At 48.2% G+C, this 20,084-nt stretch overlaps 1 protein-coding gene across 2 annotated transcripts; it reads left to right on the forward strand.

The window, feature by feature from the left end:
- Positions 1-6,457: 6,457 nt before the first annotated feature.
- Positions 6,458-18,950, forward strand: LOC115936222 (putative ubiquitin-like protein FUBI-like protein ENSP00000310146). 2 transcript variants are annotated; one of them, XM_063710678.1, is made up of 3 exons: positions 6,458-7,133; positions 7,239-7,383; positions 16,651-18,950. In XM_063710678.1, exons 1-3 carry the CDS (start codon positions 6,996-6,998, stop codon positions 16,767-16,769), a joined length of 402 nt encoding a protein of 133 aa, XP_063566748.1. In that variant the 5' UTR covers positions 6,458-6,995; the 3' UTR covers positions 16,770-18,950. The 2 variants fall into 2 exon arrangements, with proteins under 2 accessions (XP_063566748.1, XP_063566749.1); XM_063710679.1 differs by lacking the exon at positions 16,651-18,950 and adding an exon at positions 7,496-9,714.
- The last annotated feature ends 1,134 nt before the right edge of the window (positions 18,951-20,084 follow it).

Genomic DNA, 20,084 nt, shown 5'->3' on the forward strand with positions numbered 1-20,084 from the left:
CAAATACATTTTTTTAACTTTTTTTTTTCAGACAAAGTCTCACTCTGTCACCCAGGCTGGAACGCAGTAGTGCGATCTCAGCTCGCTGCAGCCTAGACCTCCCAGGCTCAAGTGATCCTCCCACCTCAGCCTCCTGAGCAGCTGGGACTACAAGAGCAAGGCACAACGCCTGGCTAATTTTTGTACTTTTTGTAGAAACAGGGGTCTCGTCACGTTGCCCAGGCTAGGCTTGAACGCCTGAGCTCAAGCAATCTGCCCGCCTTGGCCTCCCAAAGTGCTGGGATTACAGGTGTGAGCTACTCCACCCAGCCTCCTCCTGTTTTTTAATTTTTAATTTTTGGTTTTTAGTGTCTTGTCCAAGACAGGATGTTTCTTGGAAACTATTCACAATAGTTTGACTGTTGTGAATAATGCAGCTATGAACATTTGGATACGAGCATTTGTTCAAAGTCCTTGTTTCAATTCCTTCAAGTACATATACAAGAGTGGAATTGCTGGGTCAGATGGTAATTTTAAGATTAACTTTTTGAGGAACTGCCAAACTGTCTTCCACAGCAGCTGTATCATTTTATATGCCCACCAGCAATTTCTCCACATTCTGACCAACACTTGGAATTTTCTGTTTGTTCTTTTTTCTTTTCTTTTTTCTTTTTTTTTGAGACAAAGTCTCGCTCTGTCGCCCAGGCTGGAGTGCAGTGGCGTGATCTCGGCTCACTGCAAGCTCCGCCTCCCAGGTTCACGCCATTCTCCTGCCTCAGCCTCCCGAGTAGCTGGGACTACAGGCGCCCACCATCATGCCCGGCTAACTTTTTGTATTTTTAGTAGAGACGGGGTTTCACCATGTTAGTCAGGCTGGTCTGGATCTCCTGACCTCATGATCCGCCTGCCTCGGCCTCCCAAAGTGCTGGGATTACAGGCGTGAGCCACCGCGCCCGGCTGTTTGTTCTTTTTTTCTAACAGCATCCCAGGAGATATGAAGTGATATCTGCTTTTTTGTTTTTTTTAACCTGAAATGTTTGTCATCTCTTGGAGATTGAGGATTTCACTGTCTGAACCTGGATTTGAAGCCACGTCTATAGGAATTGACTGCAACCTTCTGTCCCACAGTGGTTCAGCTTCAGGTCCTGGTAATGCTTGTGAAGGCAGAGGGAGGGAGAGCTGAAGGGCCAGCACCTTCTCACCTCCGGGCCCTCTCAGTTCTTGGGTGGTATCTTAGTCTGTCTTGTGCTGCTATAACAGAATACCTGATACTGAGGCCCGGCGCGGTGGCTCACGCCTGTAATCCCAGCACTTTGGGAGGCCGAGGCGGGTGGATCACAAGGTCAGGAGATCGAGACCATCCTGGCTAAGACGGTGAAACCCCGTCTGTACTAAAAAATACAAAAATTAGCCGGGTGCAGTGGCGGGCGCCTGTAGTTCCAGCTACTCGGGAAGCTGAGGCAGGAAAATGGTGTGAACCCAGGAGGCGGAGCTTGCAGTGAGCCGAGATCCCGCCACTGCACTCCAGCCTGAGTGAAAGAGCGAGACTCTGTCTCAAAAAAACACAATACCTGATACTGAAATTTAGGTCTCACAATTCTGGAGGCTGGGAAATCCAAAATCAAGGTACAGGCATCTGGGGAGGGCCTTCTTGTTACATCCTCACATGGTGGAAGAGCAGAAGATGGCAAACCCACTCCCATAAGCTCTTTTTATTTTATTTTATTTTTTGAGATGGAGTCTCACTCTGTCACCAGGCTGGAGTGCAGTGGCGCTATCTCAGCTCACTGCAGCTTCCGCCTCCCAAGTTCTGCCTCCCAAATTCTTCTGCCTCAGCCTTCCCAGTAGCTGGGACTACAGGCGCACACCACCATGCCCAGCTATTTTTGTATTTTTAGCAGAGATGGGGTTTCACCATGTTGGCCAGGATGGTCTCAATCTCTTGACCTCGTGATCTGCCCGCCTCAGCCTCCCGAAGTTCTGGGATTACAGGCATGAGCCACCGTGCCCAGCCACAAGCTCTTTTTATAAGGGCCCCAAGCCATTTGTGAAGGAGGAACCCTCATGACCCAATCCCCTCTCAGAGGCCCCCTTTCCAGTATGTCATCTTGGTGATTAGGTTTCAATGTGGCTTTTGGAGGGAACACCACATGCAAACCATAGCAGGTGGCTTGTCCCCTTCTGTCTGGGAAAGAGAAGAAAAAAGCACACCTTCCTTAGAGTGTCACCCATTGAAAAGCAGCACCTCACCCTGGACCTGAGCTGAGGCCGGAGTAGCCGTGGAAGGAGGACATTCTTGTCCTGGGTCCCCAAAGTGCTCTTAACTCACCCTGCATCAGGCACCAGCCACAGGGCCCTGGGAAACCACTCCAGGGTGCTATGTCAGGGCAGAGAAAGGGGACCTGAAGTCAAAGAGACTTGTGGGGGTCACCCCATGACCCATCCCCTGCCCTGAGGCAGGACCTTGCTGCCAGAGACAGAATGGGGCCCCTCCACTCAAGGGGGGCCGTTCTCTGGGCATGCCATGTGGGGCATGGCCTCAGTCACATCTATAGAAGTGAGATCACAGGGACAAGGTGGCCTAGGAGGAAGGGGTGTGAGGCCCGCTCCCTCCCAGCACCACACTCACTGCCAGAGTCTAAATCTGCCTCCTGCTGGAGTAGGACTGAGATATATGCTCCCATCAGACAGAGGGACTGGTCACCCTATCTAGCCTGAACAGCTGAGCCCATGGACCCCCATGAAGCAGGAAGGAACTGGACAAAGGAGCCAGCCAATCTCCTAATTGACAAAGGGGCCAATCCGTTGCCAGACTGCTCCTGGTGGGGCTCCACAGACAACAGCAGCCTTGCTGTTGACCCCGCCCCCGTCTTCCCTCCTCCTGCTGACACCTCTTCAGGTTCCCACCCCCACCCTTCTTTTAGGGCAGGCCTGGTCTCAAAGATCTCCACCTACTATGCTCCAGGGGCCATGGTTTCAGCACCTCTCCCATTCAGAGGCCCCTGGGGGCCTGTCTATGGGAGACACTGTGATGTAGGCTGCTTGGCCACTTCAAAAGCCCTTCTCTAGGGATCAGGACATAGCTACCCTCAGCCAGCGCAGTCCGCATCACCTCAATGATCTGAGTGATGGTATCAAACCCAGTACTGCACTGAGGAAGAGGAAGCCCTCCATGTTTTTCTGCAGGGCCACAGAAAGGGGGGTCAATAGGGCCCAGCAGGGGCCTCATCCCTCCAGAGGACAAGAAGGGCAGCCCCTCCCGGGCCCTCACTCCCTCAGCCCAAAAGGGCAAAGACCAGAGTCTGACCCGCCCACCCACCTCCCAGATGTCTCCCCGTCTTCTCATCAAGGCGGGTGATGTTATACGCATCTGGGAGCCCCGCAGAAAGCAGCGCAGATTGGATGGAGGGCTCTGCAGAAGGTAAGGATTATAAGCTAATTCTCCCGAGGCCTCAACCCCGCCAGCTGAGGAGCTGACTCCTCAAAGTCTGCAGGGGGTTAGTGTACCTAGCTGGCCAATCCACCTCAATGCTCCCAAAGTACACACGTCTCTTCTCAAGGTCTTTCCCCAACACCCCCCAACCACAAGCCCAGATGTGAAGGTAGCTTTTTCTTTCTTTCTTTTTTTTTTTTTTTGAGATGGAGTCTAGCTCTGTCACCCAGGCTGGAGTGCGGTGGCACGATCTCAGCTCACTGCAACCTCCGCCTCCCAGGTTCACGACATTCTCCTGCCTCAGCCTCCCGAGTAGCTGGGACTACAGGCGCCCACCACCACAACCGGCTAATTTTTTATATTTTTAGTAGAAAGGGGTTTCACCATGTTAGCCAGGATGCTCTTGATCTTCTGACCTTGTGATCCACCTGCCTCGGCCTCCCGAAGTGCTGGGATTACAGGCGTGAGCTACCGTGCCCAGCCAGCTTTTTCTTTTTATTTATTTATTTATTTATTTATTTATTTATTTATTTATTTATTGAGACAGAGTCTCACTCTGTCACCCAGGCTGAAGTGCAATGGTGCGATCGCTGCTCAAGGCAACCTCCATCTCCCGGGTTCAAGCAATTCTTGCGCCTCAGCCTCCCAAGTTGCTGGGATTACAGGCACGTGCCACCACGCCCAAGCTAATTTTTGTATTTTTAGTAGAGACGGGGTTTCACCATGTTGGCCAGGCTGGTCTCAAACTCCTGACCTCAAGTGATCTGCCCACCTCGGCCTCCCACAGTGCTGGGATTACAGGCGTGAGCCACCGTGCCTGGCCAATTTTTTATTTTTTAAAATAGAGATGGAGTCTCACTACATGACCCAGGCTGATCTTGAACTCCTGTGCTCAAGTGATCCTCCCTCCTCAGACTCCCAAAGTGCTGGGATTACAGGTGTGAGACACCCTCCCTAGCCTTTTTCTTTTTTTTCTCATTATAGATTCAGGGGGTCCATGTGCAGGTTTGTTTTACGGATATATTGCATAATGCTGGGGTTTGGGCTTCTGGTGAACCCAGCACCCAAATAGTGAACATGGTACCCAATAGGTAGTTTTTCAACCCTTGCCCCTCCCGCTCTGTTCCCACTCTTGGAGTCCCCAGTGTCTGTCGTTTCCATCTTTATGGCCATGTATACCCATTGTTTAGCTCCCACTTACTATATAAGTGAGAACATGTGGTATTTGAGTTTGTTGCTGCATTAACTCACTTAGGATAATGACCTCCAGCTGCATCCACTTGCTGCAAAGGATGTGATTTCATTCTTTTTGGAAGAGCCCCACCCCTACACCCCATGGTCCGCTGCGTCCGACTGGTGGAAACAGGATCTGTGGTGAGATACCTCAGCACAAGCATATGCAGGCCTGTGGTAGAGGCCGGAAGTAGGGCCCTTTGTCTCCAAGAATGGGCAGACTCTCAACAGGTGAAAGAAAAACAGCACTCCAGGTAGGGGCCAAGCAGAAGCAACAGGTCAAAGAAAGGCCTGGAAGTGGAAAAGCCCTAGGTTCAGTTTGCTAAGAGCCCAGGAGACTAGCTGGGCACAAGGCCGGAAGAAGGGTGGGGCTCTGATGCACCAGCTTCTCCGATCTTCCTGGCTCCAGGGAGGAAATGCATTTGAACAATTCTGAAAAACTTTTGGATCCCAAGTCTGACTCAACATTGTGATTTGCTTACTCTGTGTCACTCTTCTAGATGCTTTTGAAATATATTATCATAACAATGAGTAAGTTCTATTTCCATTCTCAGAAAAGACAACTGATTCAAGATTGTGTAACTTGCTGCTTCTGGTTGGTGAGATTTAAAAAAAAAAAAAAAAGATTATGTAACTTGCTCAAAGTGATATGGATTACAAACTATAGCGCAGGGACTTAATTTCAGTCTGGCTCCAAAATCTGAACTATTAACAATATTTAAAAATCTGTTGGGTGGGTGCGGTGGCTCATGCCTGTAATCCCAACCCTTTGGAAGGCTGAGGTGGGTGAATCACTTGAGGTCAGGAGTTCGAGACCAGCCTGGCCAACATGGTGAAACCCGTCTCTACTAAAAATTCAAAAATTAGTCGGGTGTGGTGGCATGCACCTGTAATTCCAGCTACTCAGGAGGTTGAGGCAGGAGAATCACTTGAGCCCAGGAAGCGGAGGTTGCAGTAAGCCAAGATCGTGCCACTGCACTCCAGCCTGGACCACAGAGTGAGACTCTGTCTCAAAAAAAAAAAAAGAAAAAGAAAGTCTGTCTTGACCAGGCGCAGTGGTTCCTGCTTGTAATCCTGGCACTTTGGGAGGCCAAGGAGGTTGGATCGCTTGAATCTAGGAGTTGGAGACCAGCCTGGGCAACGTGGCAAAACCGCACCTCTACAAAAAATACACACACACACACACACACACACACACACAAGCCAGGAGTGGTGGCGCATGCCTATAGTCCCAACTACTTGGGAGGTTGAGGTGAGAGGATCGCTTGAGCCCAGGAGGCGGAGGTTGCAGTGAGCTGATATTGTGCCTGCACTCCAGGCTGGGTTAAAAAGCCTCTCTGGGGCCGGGTGCGGTGGCTCATGCCTGTTAATTCCAGCACTTTGGGAGGCCGAGGTGGGCGGATCACGAGGTCAGGAGTTCGAGACCAGCCTGGCCAACATGGCAAAAGCTTGTCTCTACTAAAAATACAAAAATTAGCCAGCCATAGTGGCGTGAGCCTGTAATCCCAGCGTCTCGGGAGGCTGAGGCAGGAGAATCACTGGAACCTGGGAGGCGGAGGTTGCAGTGAGCCAAGATCACACCACCACACTCCAGCCCAGAGTCTTGCTCTGGGCAACAGAGCAAGACTCCCGGGGGGCGTGGTGGGGAGCATCTCTGGGACAGTGTTTTCCCAGCTTTCCCGTTTTGGCTTTCTGCAGACACACTCATCACTGTGTTATGTGACAGTCCATACATTTCTCGAAATCTTTCAAGTCAATAATTATTTTTACCCAGCATTACAGAATTGAAAAGTTAGGCTCAGAAAGGGCAAATTCTGATTTGGGCTTCAGACCCAGATTTTTTCCTACAATAAATGATGTAACTATTCTGCCTTAAGAATCTTCTAGCATTTCTCTTTCCAACACGACAGCCGGGGCTGGACTAGCCCCGAGAGTTGCAACGGAAGATGGGCTACAAAGCGGGATGTAATCCTGGGCCGCCCCAATATGCCCCGCATGAGCCGAACCGAACGGCTGGCTCCTTGCAGTTGGGGCCACCTACCTGGGACCTCCCCTTCCCTGTTTGCGACCTCTACACCCTGGCCACACTTGGAGCACCGCCGCACGGTCTGTGGGCGACCCCTCGCCACCTCTATTGCTCGGCACTCCAACCCTGTCTATGTTTAAGCAGAGATGTCCAGAGAGCAGCCGCTCTCAACATCTACCGCATCCCACCGTCTAGCAGGAAGCCCGCTCTCTCTCCAACTCCGCGGGACCGACTAGAGTACGATGAGGACCGACTAGAGCACAGTGAGGACCGTCCAGAGCGCCCCCTCGGAGAGCCCCAGGGCTTCCAGGACGGCGCCCGCGCATGCGCGGACGCCGACGGGCTTGGCGAGGAGGTGGGGCTGCTGACCTCAGTCTCCTCTGCCCTCAAGTCGCCTACATGCGCGCCCGGGAGCTGCACACTCTTGAAGTGACCGGCCTGGAGACGGTTGCCCAGAGCAAGGTAAAGATAATGATGTATCCCTGATCATCCTTACCCCAGCCACTACTTGCCTTTCCTCCTGTGGCTTCCCCAGACAACACTCTTGACTCTCCCTTTCCTTTGAAGGCCCATGTAGCATCCCTGGAGGGCCTCATCCCTGAAGATAAGGTCGTGCTTCTGGCAGGTTCTCCCTTACAGAATGAAGCCACCCTGGGTCAGTGTGGGGTGGAAGCCCTGACGACCCTGGAAGTGGTTGGCCGCAAGCTAGGAGGTGAGTGGGGCTACAGGGGCCCCAAACTGGTGTCCAGGGGCAATTCACGACACTTAGACTTACTTGGTTTGCCCTGCACGGTGTGTTACTTTTTTTTTTCTTTTTGCTTTAGTTCACAATATCTAAAAGTCAGCTGATTTTGTGTTAAAATTCAGTGTCTGGCTTTGCTTCAAAAATTGGGAAGATCGGCCGGACGCGGTGGCTCACGCCTGTAATCTCAGCACTTTGGGAGGCCGAGGTGGGTGGATCACGAGGTCAGGAGATCGAGACCATCCTAGCTAACATGGTGAAACCCTGTCTCTACTAAAAATACAAAAAAAAAAAAAAAAAAAAAATTAGCCGGGCGTGGTGGCGGGCGCCTATAGTCCCAGCTACTCCGGAGGCTGAGGCAGGAGAATGGCGTGAACCCAGGAGGCAGAGCTTGCAATGAGCCGAGATCGCACCACTGAACTCCAGCCTGGGCAACAGAGAGAGACTCCGTCTCAAAAAAAAAAAAAATTGGGGAGATCAGGTGACATTGGGCCTGTGTTCCCACATACCAGCAATCTGCCCTAGCTGAGTGGTGGCTGTCCCTTTGGAAGGCTCTACAGTTTGCCAGCATCTCCACACCTCCCTCTTCCAGGGCCAGCCACCATTTATCATCAGGCTTGCGCTGTTGTTTCTCTTAAAGAAAAGTGAATTCTCTTTTTGTTCCTATGTCTCTATCAAAAGTGGGAAAATGAAAGATGGATTGATAGCGCCGCATGTTTCAAGAGAAGTGGGAGCAAGCATATTTCTTTGTGGAAGTATAGTCCTATGTGTTTAATATGTAACCAAACTTTGTCTGTGTCAAAAGAATACAACTTAAGATGCCATTATGAAACAAACCATGGTGAGAATTTTGACTGGTTTGCAGAAAAGATGCGTGATGAAAAACTCAATTAACTTAGAAAAGGACTAAACTTTCTACAGCATTTACAGCATTTATCATCGAATACAAATAAAATAAGTGATGCTGCTGTGAAATGCAGTTACATAATAAGTGAAAAAATTGTCCGTGCTTCAAAACCTTTTACAGATGGTGAGTTTATAAAAGACTGTCTATTGAGTTCAGCAGAAATCATGTGTCCTGAACAGAAAGAAGCATTTGCAAACATAAGCCTAACCAGAAATACTGTTGCTCAGAGAGTAAAAGATATGGCTGAGAATTTACAGGATAAGTTGTGGGAAAAAGTGAGATCATTTGTGACATTTTCTATTGCAGTTGATGAGTGCACATATGTAAATAATACAAGTCAGTTAATTATGTTTATCCGTGGTGTTGATGAGAATTTTGATATCACTGAAGAACTTTTAGACATGGTACCTATGGCAGATCCAACCACTGAAAGTGACTTATTTTTGTATGTTGAAAAAAGTCAGCTGGGCACAGTGGCTCATGCCGGTAATCCCAGCATTTTGGGAGGCCGAGGCAGGTGGATCGCAAGGTCAGGAGATCGAGACCATCCTGGCTAACACGGTGAAACCCCGTCTCTACTAAAAAAAAAAAAGACAAAAAAATTAGCCAGGCGTGGTGGCGGGCGCCTATAGTCTCAGCTACTCGGGAGGCTGAGGCAGGAGAATGGCATGAACCCAGGAGGCGGAGCTTGCAGTGAGCCGAGATCACGCCACTGCACTGGGCGACAGAGCAAGACTCTGTCTTGAAAAAAGAAAAAGAAAAAAAAGTTTCAAAAAGTTTAATGTTGACTGGTCAAAATTAGTAAGTGTGACCACAGATGGTGCCCCTGCAATGGTCTGTGATAACACTGGACTTGTTGCAAAACTTAAATCCAAGTTCAAAATGTTTCAAAAGGATACAGAACTGAAATCCATTCACTGCATTAGTCACCAGAAATTGTTTTGTACTAAAAAGTTAAAACTAGCCGGGTGTGGTGGCTCACGCCTGTAATCCCAGCACTTTGGGAGGGTGAGGCGGGTGGATCACCTGAGGTCAGGAGTTTAAGAGCAGCCTGTACAACATGGCGAAACCCCATGTCTACTAAAAAATACAAAAATTAGCCAGGCATTGTGGCGGGCGCCTGTAATCCCAGCTACTCGGGAGGCTGAGGCAGGGAGAATTGCTTGAACCTGGGAGGAGGAGGTTGCAATGAGCCGATATCATGCCACTGCACTCCAGCCTGGTCGAAAGAGCGAGACTCCCTCTCAAAAAAGAAAGAAAGAAAGAAACCCTGTCTCTATTAAAAATACAAAAATTAGCCAGGCGTGGTGGCATGCACCTGTAGTCCCAGCTACTCGGGAGGTTGAGGCAGGAGAATCACTTGAACCCAGGAGGCAGAGGTTGCAATGAGCCAAGATAGCGCCACTGCACTCCAGCCTGGGTGAAAGAGCGAGACTCTGTCTCAAAAAAAAAAAAAAAAAAAAAAAAATCCTCCCTATTCAAATTATTGTGTGTTTTTTTTCTTTGCTGATTGGACCCAGACTAATAATGGTCCTGTTTCTTATCTGTCCTGGGATTCCCCTGAAAGAAGATTTGGATTTGGGGCAACAAAGAGGACAGATGTTCACATACACAGGACTTTGCCTTTCCCTGGGTCAGCAAGGCACCTAATGGAGAACAAGTGTCCCTGGCCCAATAACAGGCATACAGGCTGTTACCATGTTAATTCACGTTGGGTTTTTTTTTTTTTTTCTTTTTTTGAGACAGAGTCTCGCTCTGTCTCCAGGCTGGAATACAGTGGCGTGATCTCGACTTACTGCAACCTCCGACTCCCTGGTTCAAGCGATTCTCCTGCCTCAGCCTCCTGAGTAGCTGGGACTAGAGGCACGCACCACCATGCCCAGCTAATTTTTGTATTTTTAGTAGAGATGGGGTTCCACCATGCTGGCCAGGATGGTCTCGATCTCCTGACCTTGTGACCCGCCCACCTTGGGCTCCCAAAGTGCTTGGAATTACAGGCATGAGCCACTGCGCCCGGCTATGTTGATCTTAACTAATCACCATTGTGCCTCAATTTTTAGTTAATGATAGCAGAAAAAAGATGGGACAATTCAACAAATATTTGTGGAGAATGTACCATGGGCAAGGCTCCTCTCTGAGGGCAAGTCATTTCTGTCACTTGTTCATTCCGTGACCTTGACCTGGTCATCTTGCCGTCTGAGTTTTGCCTTCATCCATAAAATGAGGCTAGTATCACATGTATTATCTATTGCTACATAAAAGTTACCTCAAAATGTAGTAGCTTAAACCAACAAATATTTATTATATCTCTGGTTTCTGTAAGTCAAGAACCTGGGAGTGGTTTAGCTGGGAGGTTTCAGCTCAGGGTCTTATTTTTGTTTTGTTTTGCTTTCTTTGAGACGGAGTCTCGCTCTTGTTTCTCAGGCTGGAGTGCAATGGTGCAAACTTGGCTCACTGCAACCTCTGCCTCCCAGGTTCAAGTGATTCTCCCACCTCAGCCTCCCGAGTAGCTGGGATTACAGGTGTGTGCCGCCACGCCAGCTAATTTTTTGTATTTTTAGTAGAGACAAGGTTTCACAATGTTGGCCAGGCTGGTCTCGAACTGCTGACCTCAGGTGATCCACCTGCCTCGGCCTCCCAAAGTGCTGGGATTACAGGCATGAGCCACCGTGTCTGGCCCAGGGTCTCTTAAGAGATTGCAATCATTTGAAAGCTTTGAGTTAACTTGTACGCAGCAATAGATAACTTACACATGTGGTCGTAGCCTCATCACTGGGGTTAGAGGATCCACATGAGAAAGAGCTCATTCACACAGCTGTTGGCAAAAGGCCTCAGCTCCTGGCAACATGGAAGCTGCCTTTCCCTGGAACAAGTGATCAGAGAAAGAGAGAGAGCACACTGATCGGCACGGTATCTATATAACCTAGTCTTGGAAGCGATACATCAACACTTCTCTCATATTCTATTGGCCACTGTATTAACCATGTCTTTGATTTTCTTTATTCTGATGCTTTGACATCTGGAGCCTTGCTGACCCCACTGGAGGGACCACCTCTCCCAAGCTTCCAGTTCTTAGGGATAGAGAACGACTCACCTGAGAGTGTGCTTTTCAAATGCAAACCAACCAGTCCAGAGCACACACCCCCCACCATCTCCTTTATCATGCTTTCCCACTGCAGGCTGCCGGTCACTACCCTAATCACCCCAGGGCGGGGTACCAGACTAAAGGGACAGCCCCTATGCCCCAGAGCCTGAAATTGACCAATCCTGAAACTAGCCAGTCCTAAAACTGTTATCCTGTCCTGCCCACCCCTTCCCTCAGAAACCACAAGAAAGGCTCTTGCAGGTCAAAGCGCAGTAGCTCATGCCTGTAATCCCAGCATTTTGGGAGGCCGAGCTGGGCAGATCACGAGGTCAGGAGACTGAGACCATACTGGCCAACATGGTGAAACCTCGTCTCTACTAAAATACAAAAACTTAGTCGGGCGTGGTGGCTCACACCTGTAGTCCCAGCTAATCGGGAGGCTGAGGCAGGGGAATTGCTTGAACCCGGGAGGCGGAGGTTGCAGTGAGCCAAGATCGCGCCACTGCGCTCCAGCCTGGGTGACAGTGCAAGACTGCATCTCAACAACAAAAAAAAGAAAGGTTCTTGCACAGCTCCTGTCTTCCCCTTTCCCCTCTGACTCTTGACGAACACCCTCCTCCACCATGGCATGCACGCCCCTTCCTTTTGAGAAATGCAACAAGCTCTCCAGTGGTCATCTCCTGATCTGTTGGCCTTACTGGCCCTCAAATTTCCTATTCATGCATTACGTATTTATTTATTTACTTTGAGACAGGGTCTCCCTCTGTCGCCCAGGCTGGAATGCAGTGGTGCCATCTAGGTTCACTGCAACCTCCACCTCCCGGGTTCAAGCATTTCTCCCACCTCAGCCTCCTGGGTAGCTGGGATTACAGGCACACACCACCACGCCCAGACCATTTCTGTGTTTTTAGTAGAAATGGGGTTTTGCCATGTTGGTGTTGGCCAGGCTGGTCTTGAACTCCTGACCTCAAGCGATCTTCCCACCTCAGCCTCCCAAAGTGCTGGGATTACAGGTGTGAGCCACCCACCATGCCTGGCCTATTCATGCATTACATTTTAGAACCATCACACAGAATCACACATCAATTCGGATACAGCGTGGGAGGGGACTACACAAGGATGTCAATACCAGGAGGTGGGGAATCACTGGAGCTAGAAGCTGCCCACCATACCACTTATTTCCCGTGGGAAAAATAAAATAAGATAAATATATGTAAAAGACCCTCCTAGTACAGTGATCCAAACATGCAGTTAAAAGAAGTCTGAGGCCAGGCGCCTGTAATCCCACCACTTTGGGAGGCCAAGGTGGGCGGATCACCTGGGGTCAGGAGTTCAAGACCAGCCTGGTCAACATGGTGCAACCCTGTCTATACTAAAAATACAAAAATTATCTGGGCGTGATGGCAGCTGCCTGTAATCCCAGCACTTTGAGAGGCAGAGGCTGGTGGATCACTTAAGGTCAAGAGTTCGAGACCAGCCTGGCCAGCATCAAAATCCTGTCTGTACAAAAAATACCAAATAGCTACTAGGGAGGCTAAGGCATGAGAATTGCTTGAACCTAGGAGGCAGAGTTTGCAGTGAGCCAAGATCGCGCCACTGCACTCCAGCCTGGGCGACAGAGCGAGACTCTGCCAAAAAAAAAAAAGTAATTTAGCAATGTTGCAAGTTGTAAGATCAATACAAAAATCAATATTATTTCTATATACTGTCAATGAAACACTGGAAATTGAAAATTTTAAAACATAATACAGCCAAATGTAGTGGCTCATGGCTATAATCCTGTACTTTGGGAGGCTGCTGTTGGAGGATTGCGTGAGGCTGGGAATTCAAGCCCAGCCTGGGAAACATAGTGAGACCCTTGTCTCTACCAAAAAGAAAAAGAAAAAGAAAAAAATTATAATTCTGTCTCTCAGCAAAATCATAATTTTTTTTTTAAATTTGGCCAGGTTTGGTGGCGGGCATCTGTAGTCCCAGCTCCTGAGCTGAGGCTGAGGTAGGAGGATCACTTGAGCCCAGGAGTTTGAGGCTGCAGTGAGCTATGATAATGCCACTGCACTCTTGCCTGGGCGACAAGACTGAGACCTTCTCTCTCTCTCAAAAAAAAAAAAAAATATATATATATATATATATATATATAATACCACTTACAATATCATTTAAAAATGAAATACTTAGGAATGAATTTGAAAAGCAATTGACCTGTTCTCTGAAAATTACAAAGCATTACTGAGACATTACCAGATAAATAGAGATTTACCATCTCAATATTGAGCTGAGATATGCCAAACTCAATATTGTTAATATGATGATTCTTCCAAAATAAACTATTCAATGCAATACCAGTCAAAATCCCAGTAGGCTTTTTAATACAAGTTAACAAGCTCGTTCCAAAATTCTTGTGGTAATGCAAAGGACCTAGAATAGTCAAGACAATGTTGAAAATAATAAAACTGGAAAAGTTAAACTACTTGACTTATATAACCAAGACTTAATATAAAATTACAGAAATTAGCCAGGCGTGGTGGCTCACACCTGTAATCCCAGCACTTTAGGAGGCCGAGGTGGGCGGAACACCTGAGGTCACGAGTTCAAGACCAGCCTGGCCAACATGGTGAAACCCCGTCTCTACTAAAAATACAAAAAAAAATTAGCCAGGTGTGGTGGTGGGCACCCTGTAGTCCCAACTACTCGGGAGGCTGAGGCACGAGAATCACTTAAATTCAGGAGGCAGAGGTCGCAATGTGCCGAGATCACGCCACTGCACTCCAGCCTGGGTGACAGAGTAAGACTGAAAAAAAAAAAAAGAAAGAAAAAAAAACCCAAAAGAGAAATAAGCCATGTGGTGGCTCATGCCTGTAATCACAGCACTTTGGAAGGCTAAGGCGGGAGGACTGTTTCAGTCCAGGAGTTTGAGACCTGCCTGGTCAACTAGTGAGACTCCATCTCTACAAAAATAAAAGTTATCTGGGTGTGGTGGCATGCACCTGTAGTCCCAGCTACCTGGGAACTTGGGAGGCTGAGGCGGGAGTATCACTTGAGTCCAAGAGTTTGAGGCTGCAGTGAGCCAAAATCACACCATTGCACTCCAGCCTGCATGACAAGGTAAGACCCTGTTTTAAAAAAAAAAAAAAAAAAAGATAGACAAATAGATTAACAGAACAAAACAGAAAGTCTACAGATATATCCATACATATATGATTAATTAATATTTGACAAAAGTCAAAGGCAATTTAGTGGACAAAGGACAGTGTTTTCTTTTTTTGAGATGGAGTATCGCTCTTGTTGCCCAGGCTGGAGTGCAATGGCGCGATCTCAGCTCACAGCAAGCTCCACCTCCCGGATTCAAGTGATTCTCCTGCCTCAGCCTCCCTAGTATTGGGATTACAGCTGCCCGCCACCACACCCAGCTAATTTTTTGTATTTTTAGTAGAGACAGGGTCTCTCCATGTTATTCAGGCTGGTCTCAAACTCCCGACCTCAGGTGATCTGCCCGCCTCGGGCAACAGAGCGAGACTCTGTCTCAAAAAAAAAAAAAAGTTTAGGCATGGTGGTGGCACACGTGTAGTCCCAGCTACTTGGAAGGCTGAGATGGGAGGATCACTTGAGCCTGGGAGGTGGAGGCTGCAGCAAGCTATGATTGTGACACTGCACTGCAGCCTGGACGACAGAGTGAGACCCTGTATCAAAAAAAGGAAAAGAGAACTTCCGTTCTTCAAAAAAAACATTTTTAAGAGAATGAAGACAGCCAGGCATGGTGGCTCACGCCTGTAATCCCAGCACTTTGGGAGGCCAAGGTGGGTGGATCACAAGGTCAGGAGTTCAAGACCAGCCTGGCCAAGATGGTGAAACCCCGTTTCTCCTAAAAATACAAAAATTAGCCAGGCGCTGTGGCAGGCACCTGTAATCCCAGCTACTCAGGAGGCTGAGACAGGAGAATCGCTTGAACCCAGGCAGCAGAGGTTGCAGTGAGCCGAGATCATGCCACTGCACTCCAGCCTGGGTGATAGAGTGAGACTCTGTCTCAAAAAAAAAAAAAAAAAAAAAAAAAAAAAGAATGAAGACAAGCCACAGACTGAAGAAAATATTTGCAAATCAAATATCTGATCAAGAACTTGTGTCTATAATATATAAAGAACTCTCAAAGCTCTTTGTGAACTCACCATGGCTATATCTTGAGAATTTGTCACTTTGGACTGGGCACGGTGGCTCACGCCTGTAATCCCAGCACTTTGGGAGGCTGAGGAGGGCAGATCATGAGGTCAGGAGTTCAAGACCAGCCTGACCAACAGGGTGAAACCCCATCTCTACTAAAAAATATTTAAAAATTAGCCAGGTGTCATGGCGTGCGCCTGTAATCCCAGCTATTCAGGAGGCTGAGGCAGGAGAATCGCTTGAACCCAGGAGGCGGAGGTTGCAGTGAGCCAAGATCATGCCACTGCACTCCAGCCTGGGCGACAGATCGAGATTCCCTATCAAAAAAAAAAAAAAAAAAGAATTTATCACTTTGAGTGGAGCTACTAGCTTCTGGCAGTAGATAGGAGAATCAGAGCTCAGGAACTATGCCCTTCCTGAAGTTATGGAATCACTGATCCTAAAAAGTTTTTTTTTCTCTCTCTCTCTCTTTTTTTTTTTTTTTTTTTGAGACGGAGTTTTGCTCTTGTTGCCCAGGCTGGAGTGCAATGGCGCGATCTCGGATCACCGCCACCTCCGCCTCCCGGGTTCAAGCGATTCTCCTGCCTCAGCCTCCCGAGTTGTCGGGATTACAGGCATGTGCCACCACACCCGGCTAACTTTGTATTTTTAGTAGAGACAGGGTCTCTCCATGTTCTTCAGGCTGGTCTCAAACTCCCGACCTCAGGTGATCTGCCCGCCTCAGCCTCCCAGAGCACTGGGATTACAGGCGTGAGCCACCACGCCCGGTGATCCTAAAAGTTTAAATAGGACTTGTCCTTCAGGGTCACAAGTGCTGTGCTCTGATCTCTGCCAGCAGAGGTGATGGGCTTAGCTTATATCCCAATTGTTCCTTCAAACCCTGGAGGATGTGTTGCCATCCCCATCAAAGACTCCTTTCTGTTCCAAGTGCTTTTTCATTTAGCTGGAGCGGTAGTAGCCAGGCCAGCAGTGGACTCTATACCAATACCTTCACTCCAACCAAAGCCCGAGTCTAGGAGGAAATCTGGAGAAGGAACTGCTTCCAACCCTGACGCTCTGGGCCCTGTGAAATGACCTTGACCATCTCTCATAGGTAATAACTGCCTCTCACTGCAAGTCAACCCTGTTCAACCAGCCAGATATTTGTGGACAACACTTCATAGCTCAAAACAAGGTGAACCTAACTCCTCAGCAAACCACAGATGCTTCTGAAAGTCTCCAAGGCCAGAAGAAAACCCCTAAACATATACCACACTGTGGCAACTGTAGCCTAGAAGGTAATGAATGAAGAACACAGCAAATATCTGAGAGTTGCTGCCTGAAGACACAGGACAATGACTTCAGAAGGATGGGGATGGGCTGGAAAACCTCTGGTCTCCACCCTCCTTACAGCTGTGATTTGCTTCTCCCTAGGAAGGTCCTGCTTCCATCCTTCTCCCCATACCCCACTCACTTGAGTGTCTCACACGGGATGGTAACTAGATGTAACACTTGCCAAGGGGTCATTATCACCTACTAAATACAAATAGATGTCTGGCTTGTCTGTCCACAGAGAGGTGAATGATGAGAGGATTCAATCTCCTGGAATCAAAAGAACTTTTTGGCATGTATTCTACAAATTAAAAACTCAATGGCCAGCCGGGCATGGTGACTCACGCCTGTAATCCTAGCACTTTGGGAGACTGAGGCAGGCAGATTGCCTGAGCTCAAGAGTTCGAAGGCCGGGTGCGGTGGCTTACACCTGTAATCCCAGCACTTTGGGAGGCCTAGACGGGTGGATCACCTGAGATCAGGAGTTTGAGACCAGCCTGACCAACACGGAGAAACCCTGTCTCTAGTAAAAATACAAAAATTAGCCAGGCGTGGTGGTGCATGCCTGTAATCCCAGCTACTCTGGAGGCTGAGGCAGGAGAATCGCTTGAACCTGGGAGGTGGAGGTTGCGGTGAGCCGAGATCGTGCCACTGCACTCCAGCCTGGGCAACAAGAGCGAGACTCCATCTCAAAAAAAAAAAAAAAAAAAAGAGTTCGAGACCACCCTGGGCAACATGGTGAAATCCCGTATCCACTAAAATACAAAAAATTAGCCAGGTGTGGTGGCGCATGCCTGTAGTCCCAGCTACTCGGGAGGTTGAAGCAGGAGAATTGCTTGAACCCAGGAGGCGGAGGTTGCAGTGAGCCGAGATTGTGCCACTGCACTGCAGCCTGGGCAACAGAGTGAGACTCTGTCTCAAAAAAAAAAAAAAAAAAAAAAAAAAACCTGGATGACTAAATGAGATATCACTGCACACCTATTTGAACAGCTAAAATTAAAACAATGACAATACCAAATACTGGCAAGCATGCAGAGAAACTAAATCTCTCATACTTTGTTGGTGGAAACATAAAATAGTTCCGCCACTCTGGAAAATAGTTCAGCAGTTTCTTAAAAACCTAGACATATAATAATAATTATTATTATTATTTTGAGACGGAGTCTCTCTCTGTCACCTAGGCTTGAGTGCAATGGCGCGACCTCGGCTCACTGCAGCCTCAGACTCTTGGGTTCAAGCAATTCTCCTGCCTCAGCCTCCTGAGTAGCTGGGATTACAGGTAATTACAGATAATTTTTTTGGTATTTTTAGTAGAGACAGGGTTCCACCATGTTGTCCAGGCTGGTCTCAAACTCCTGACCTCAGGTGATCCACCCTCCTCGGCCTCCCAAAGTGCTGGAATTACAGGCGTGAGCCGCGATGCCCAGCCAACATATAATTATTATACAACCCAGCCACTGCACTCTTGGGCATTTATTCTAGAGAAACAAAAACTTTTCCCCACTCAAAAGCATGTATGTGAATGTTCCTAGCAGTTTATTTTATAATGGTCAATATCTGGAAACAATCCAAATGTCCTTCAATGAGTTAATGGTTAAAATAACTGTGGTGCACCCATACCATGGAATACTGTTCAGCAATAAAATGGAATGAAATGACCTGAATGGATCTCAGGAGAATTATGCTGCATGAAAAACACCCATCTCAGGCCGGGTGTGGTGCTTGCAGTGAGCCGAGATAGTGCCACTGCACTCCAGCCTGGGCAACAGAGAGAGACTCCATCTCAAAAAAAAAAGAAAGAAAGAAAGAAAAACACCCATCTCAAAAGGTGACCTGCTCTATGATTCCATTTGTATACCTCATGAAATGATAAAAGTGTAGAAATAGAGAACAGATTGGTAGTTGTCAGGGGTTAAGGAGGAGATGGTATGATGGGATTATGGTGGTGATTACACAGATCTACGTGAGATAATTACATAATATTACACCCAGCCAACTACATTTTTTAAAAATCTTTTTTAGAGGCCGGGCGCAGTGGCTCACACTTGTAATCCCAGCACTCTGGAAGGCCGAGGCGGGCGGATCACCTGAGGTCAGAAGTTCATGACCAGCCTGGCCATGGTGAACAAGTACATATGCACTTGTAAAATTTAAATCTAAATAAGGTTCCTCGGCCAGACACGGTGGCTCACGCCTGTAATCCCAGCACTTTGGGAGGCCTAGGAGGGCAGATCCCTTGAGGTCAGGAGTTCAAGACCAGCCTGGCCAACATGGTGAAACCCTGTCTCCACTAAAAATACAAAAATTAGCCAGACATGGTGGCAGGCACCTGTAATCTCAGCTACTTGGGAGGCTGAGGCAGGAGAATCGCTTGAACCCGAGAGGCAGAGGTTGCAGTGAGCCGAAATTGTGCCATTGCACTCCAGCCTGGGCAACAGAGCGAGACTCCGTTGTAAAAAAAAAAAAAAAAAAAAAAAAATCTAAATAAGATTTCTGGGATGTAGCAATGCAAATTTCCTGGTTTTGAAAATATACTATAGTTATGTAAGATGTTCCCATTGGAGGAAACTGGGTAAAGGTTACCAGCCTCTCAGTATTATTTTTGGAACTTCCGGTGAATATGATAATTTCATTCCATGTTCACATTGAATGACAGCTCAAGCTCAGCCGACCTGAAACGGTTTCTCCTGCAGTGCCTGTCCACCTGCAGGCAGGGCCTCCTGATCACACCCACCTGTGGTCCACAGCGCCCTCTGCAGCTCTCCCACCACTGGAAGCCTCCTGGTCCCTAGAGGGAGGCCAGCTTGAGGAAGCCCTGATTTCATAGACTCATCTTGCAGCCTCATCTCCTCCCCATGCCTTTATGAGCTGACAGTTTGAGGGGTTTTTTGTCTGGTTGGTTTTTGGTTTGGTTTTGTCTTGTTTTCTTTTGTTTTGAGATGGGGTCTCACCCAGGCTGCAGTGCAGTGGTGCTATCACAGCTCACTGTAGCCTTTACCTCCCAGGCTCAAGCCATCCCTCCTGCCTCAGCCTCCTGAGTAGCTGGGACCACAGACATGTGCCAGGATGTCTGACTAAAAAAAAAATTTTTTTTTTCAGACAGTTTCGCTCTTGTTGCCCAGGCTGGAGCACAATGGCGTGATCTTGGCTCACTGCAACCTCTGCCTCCTGGGTTCAAGCGATTCTCCTGCCTCAGCCTCCGGAGACGCTAGAATT

This window comes from Gorilla gorilla, chromosome 9 (genome assembly GCF_029281585.2).
Source record: "Gorilla gorilla gorilla isolate KB3781 chromosome 9, NHGRI_mGorGor1-v2.1_pri, whole genome shotgun sequence".
NCBI classification, from domain to species: domain Eukaryota; kingdom Metazoa; phylum Chordata; class Mammalia; order Primates; family Hominidae; genus Gorilla; species Gorilla gorilla.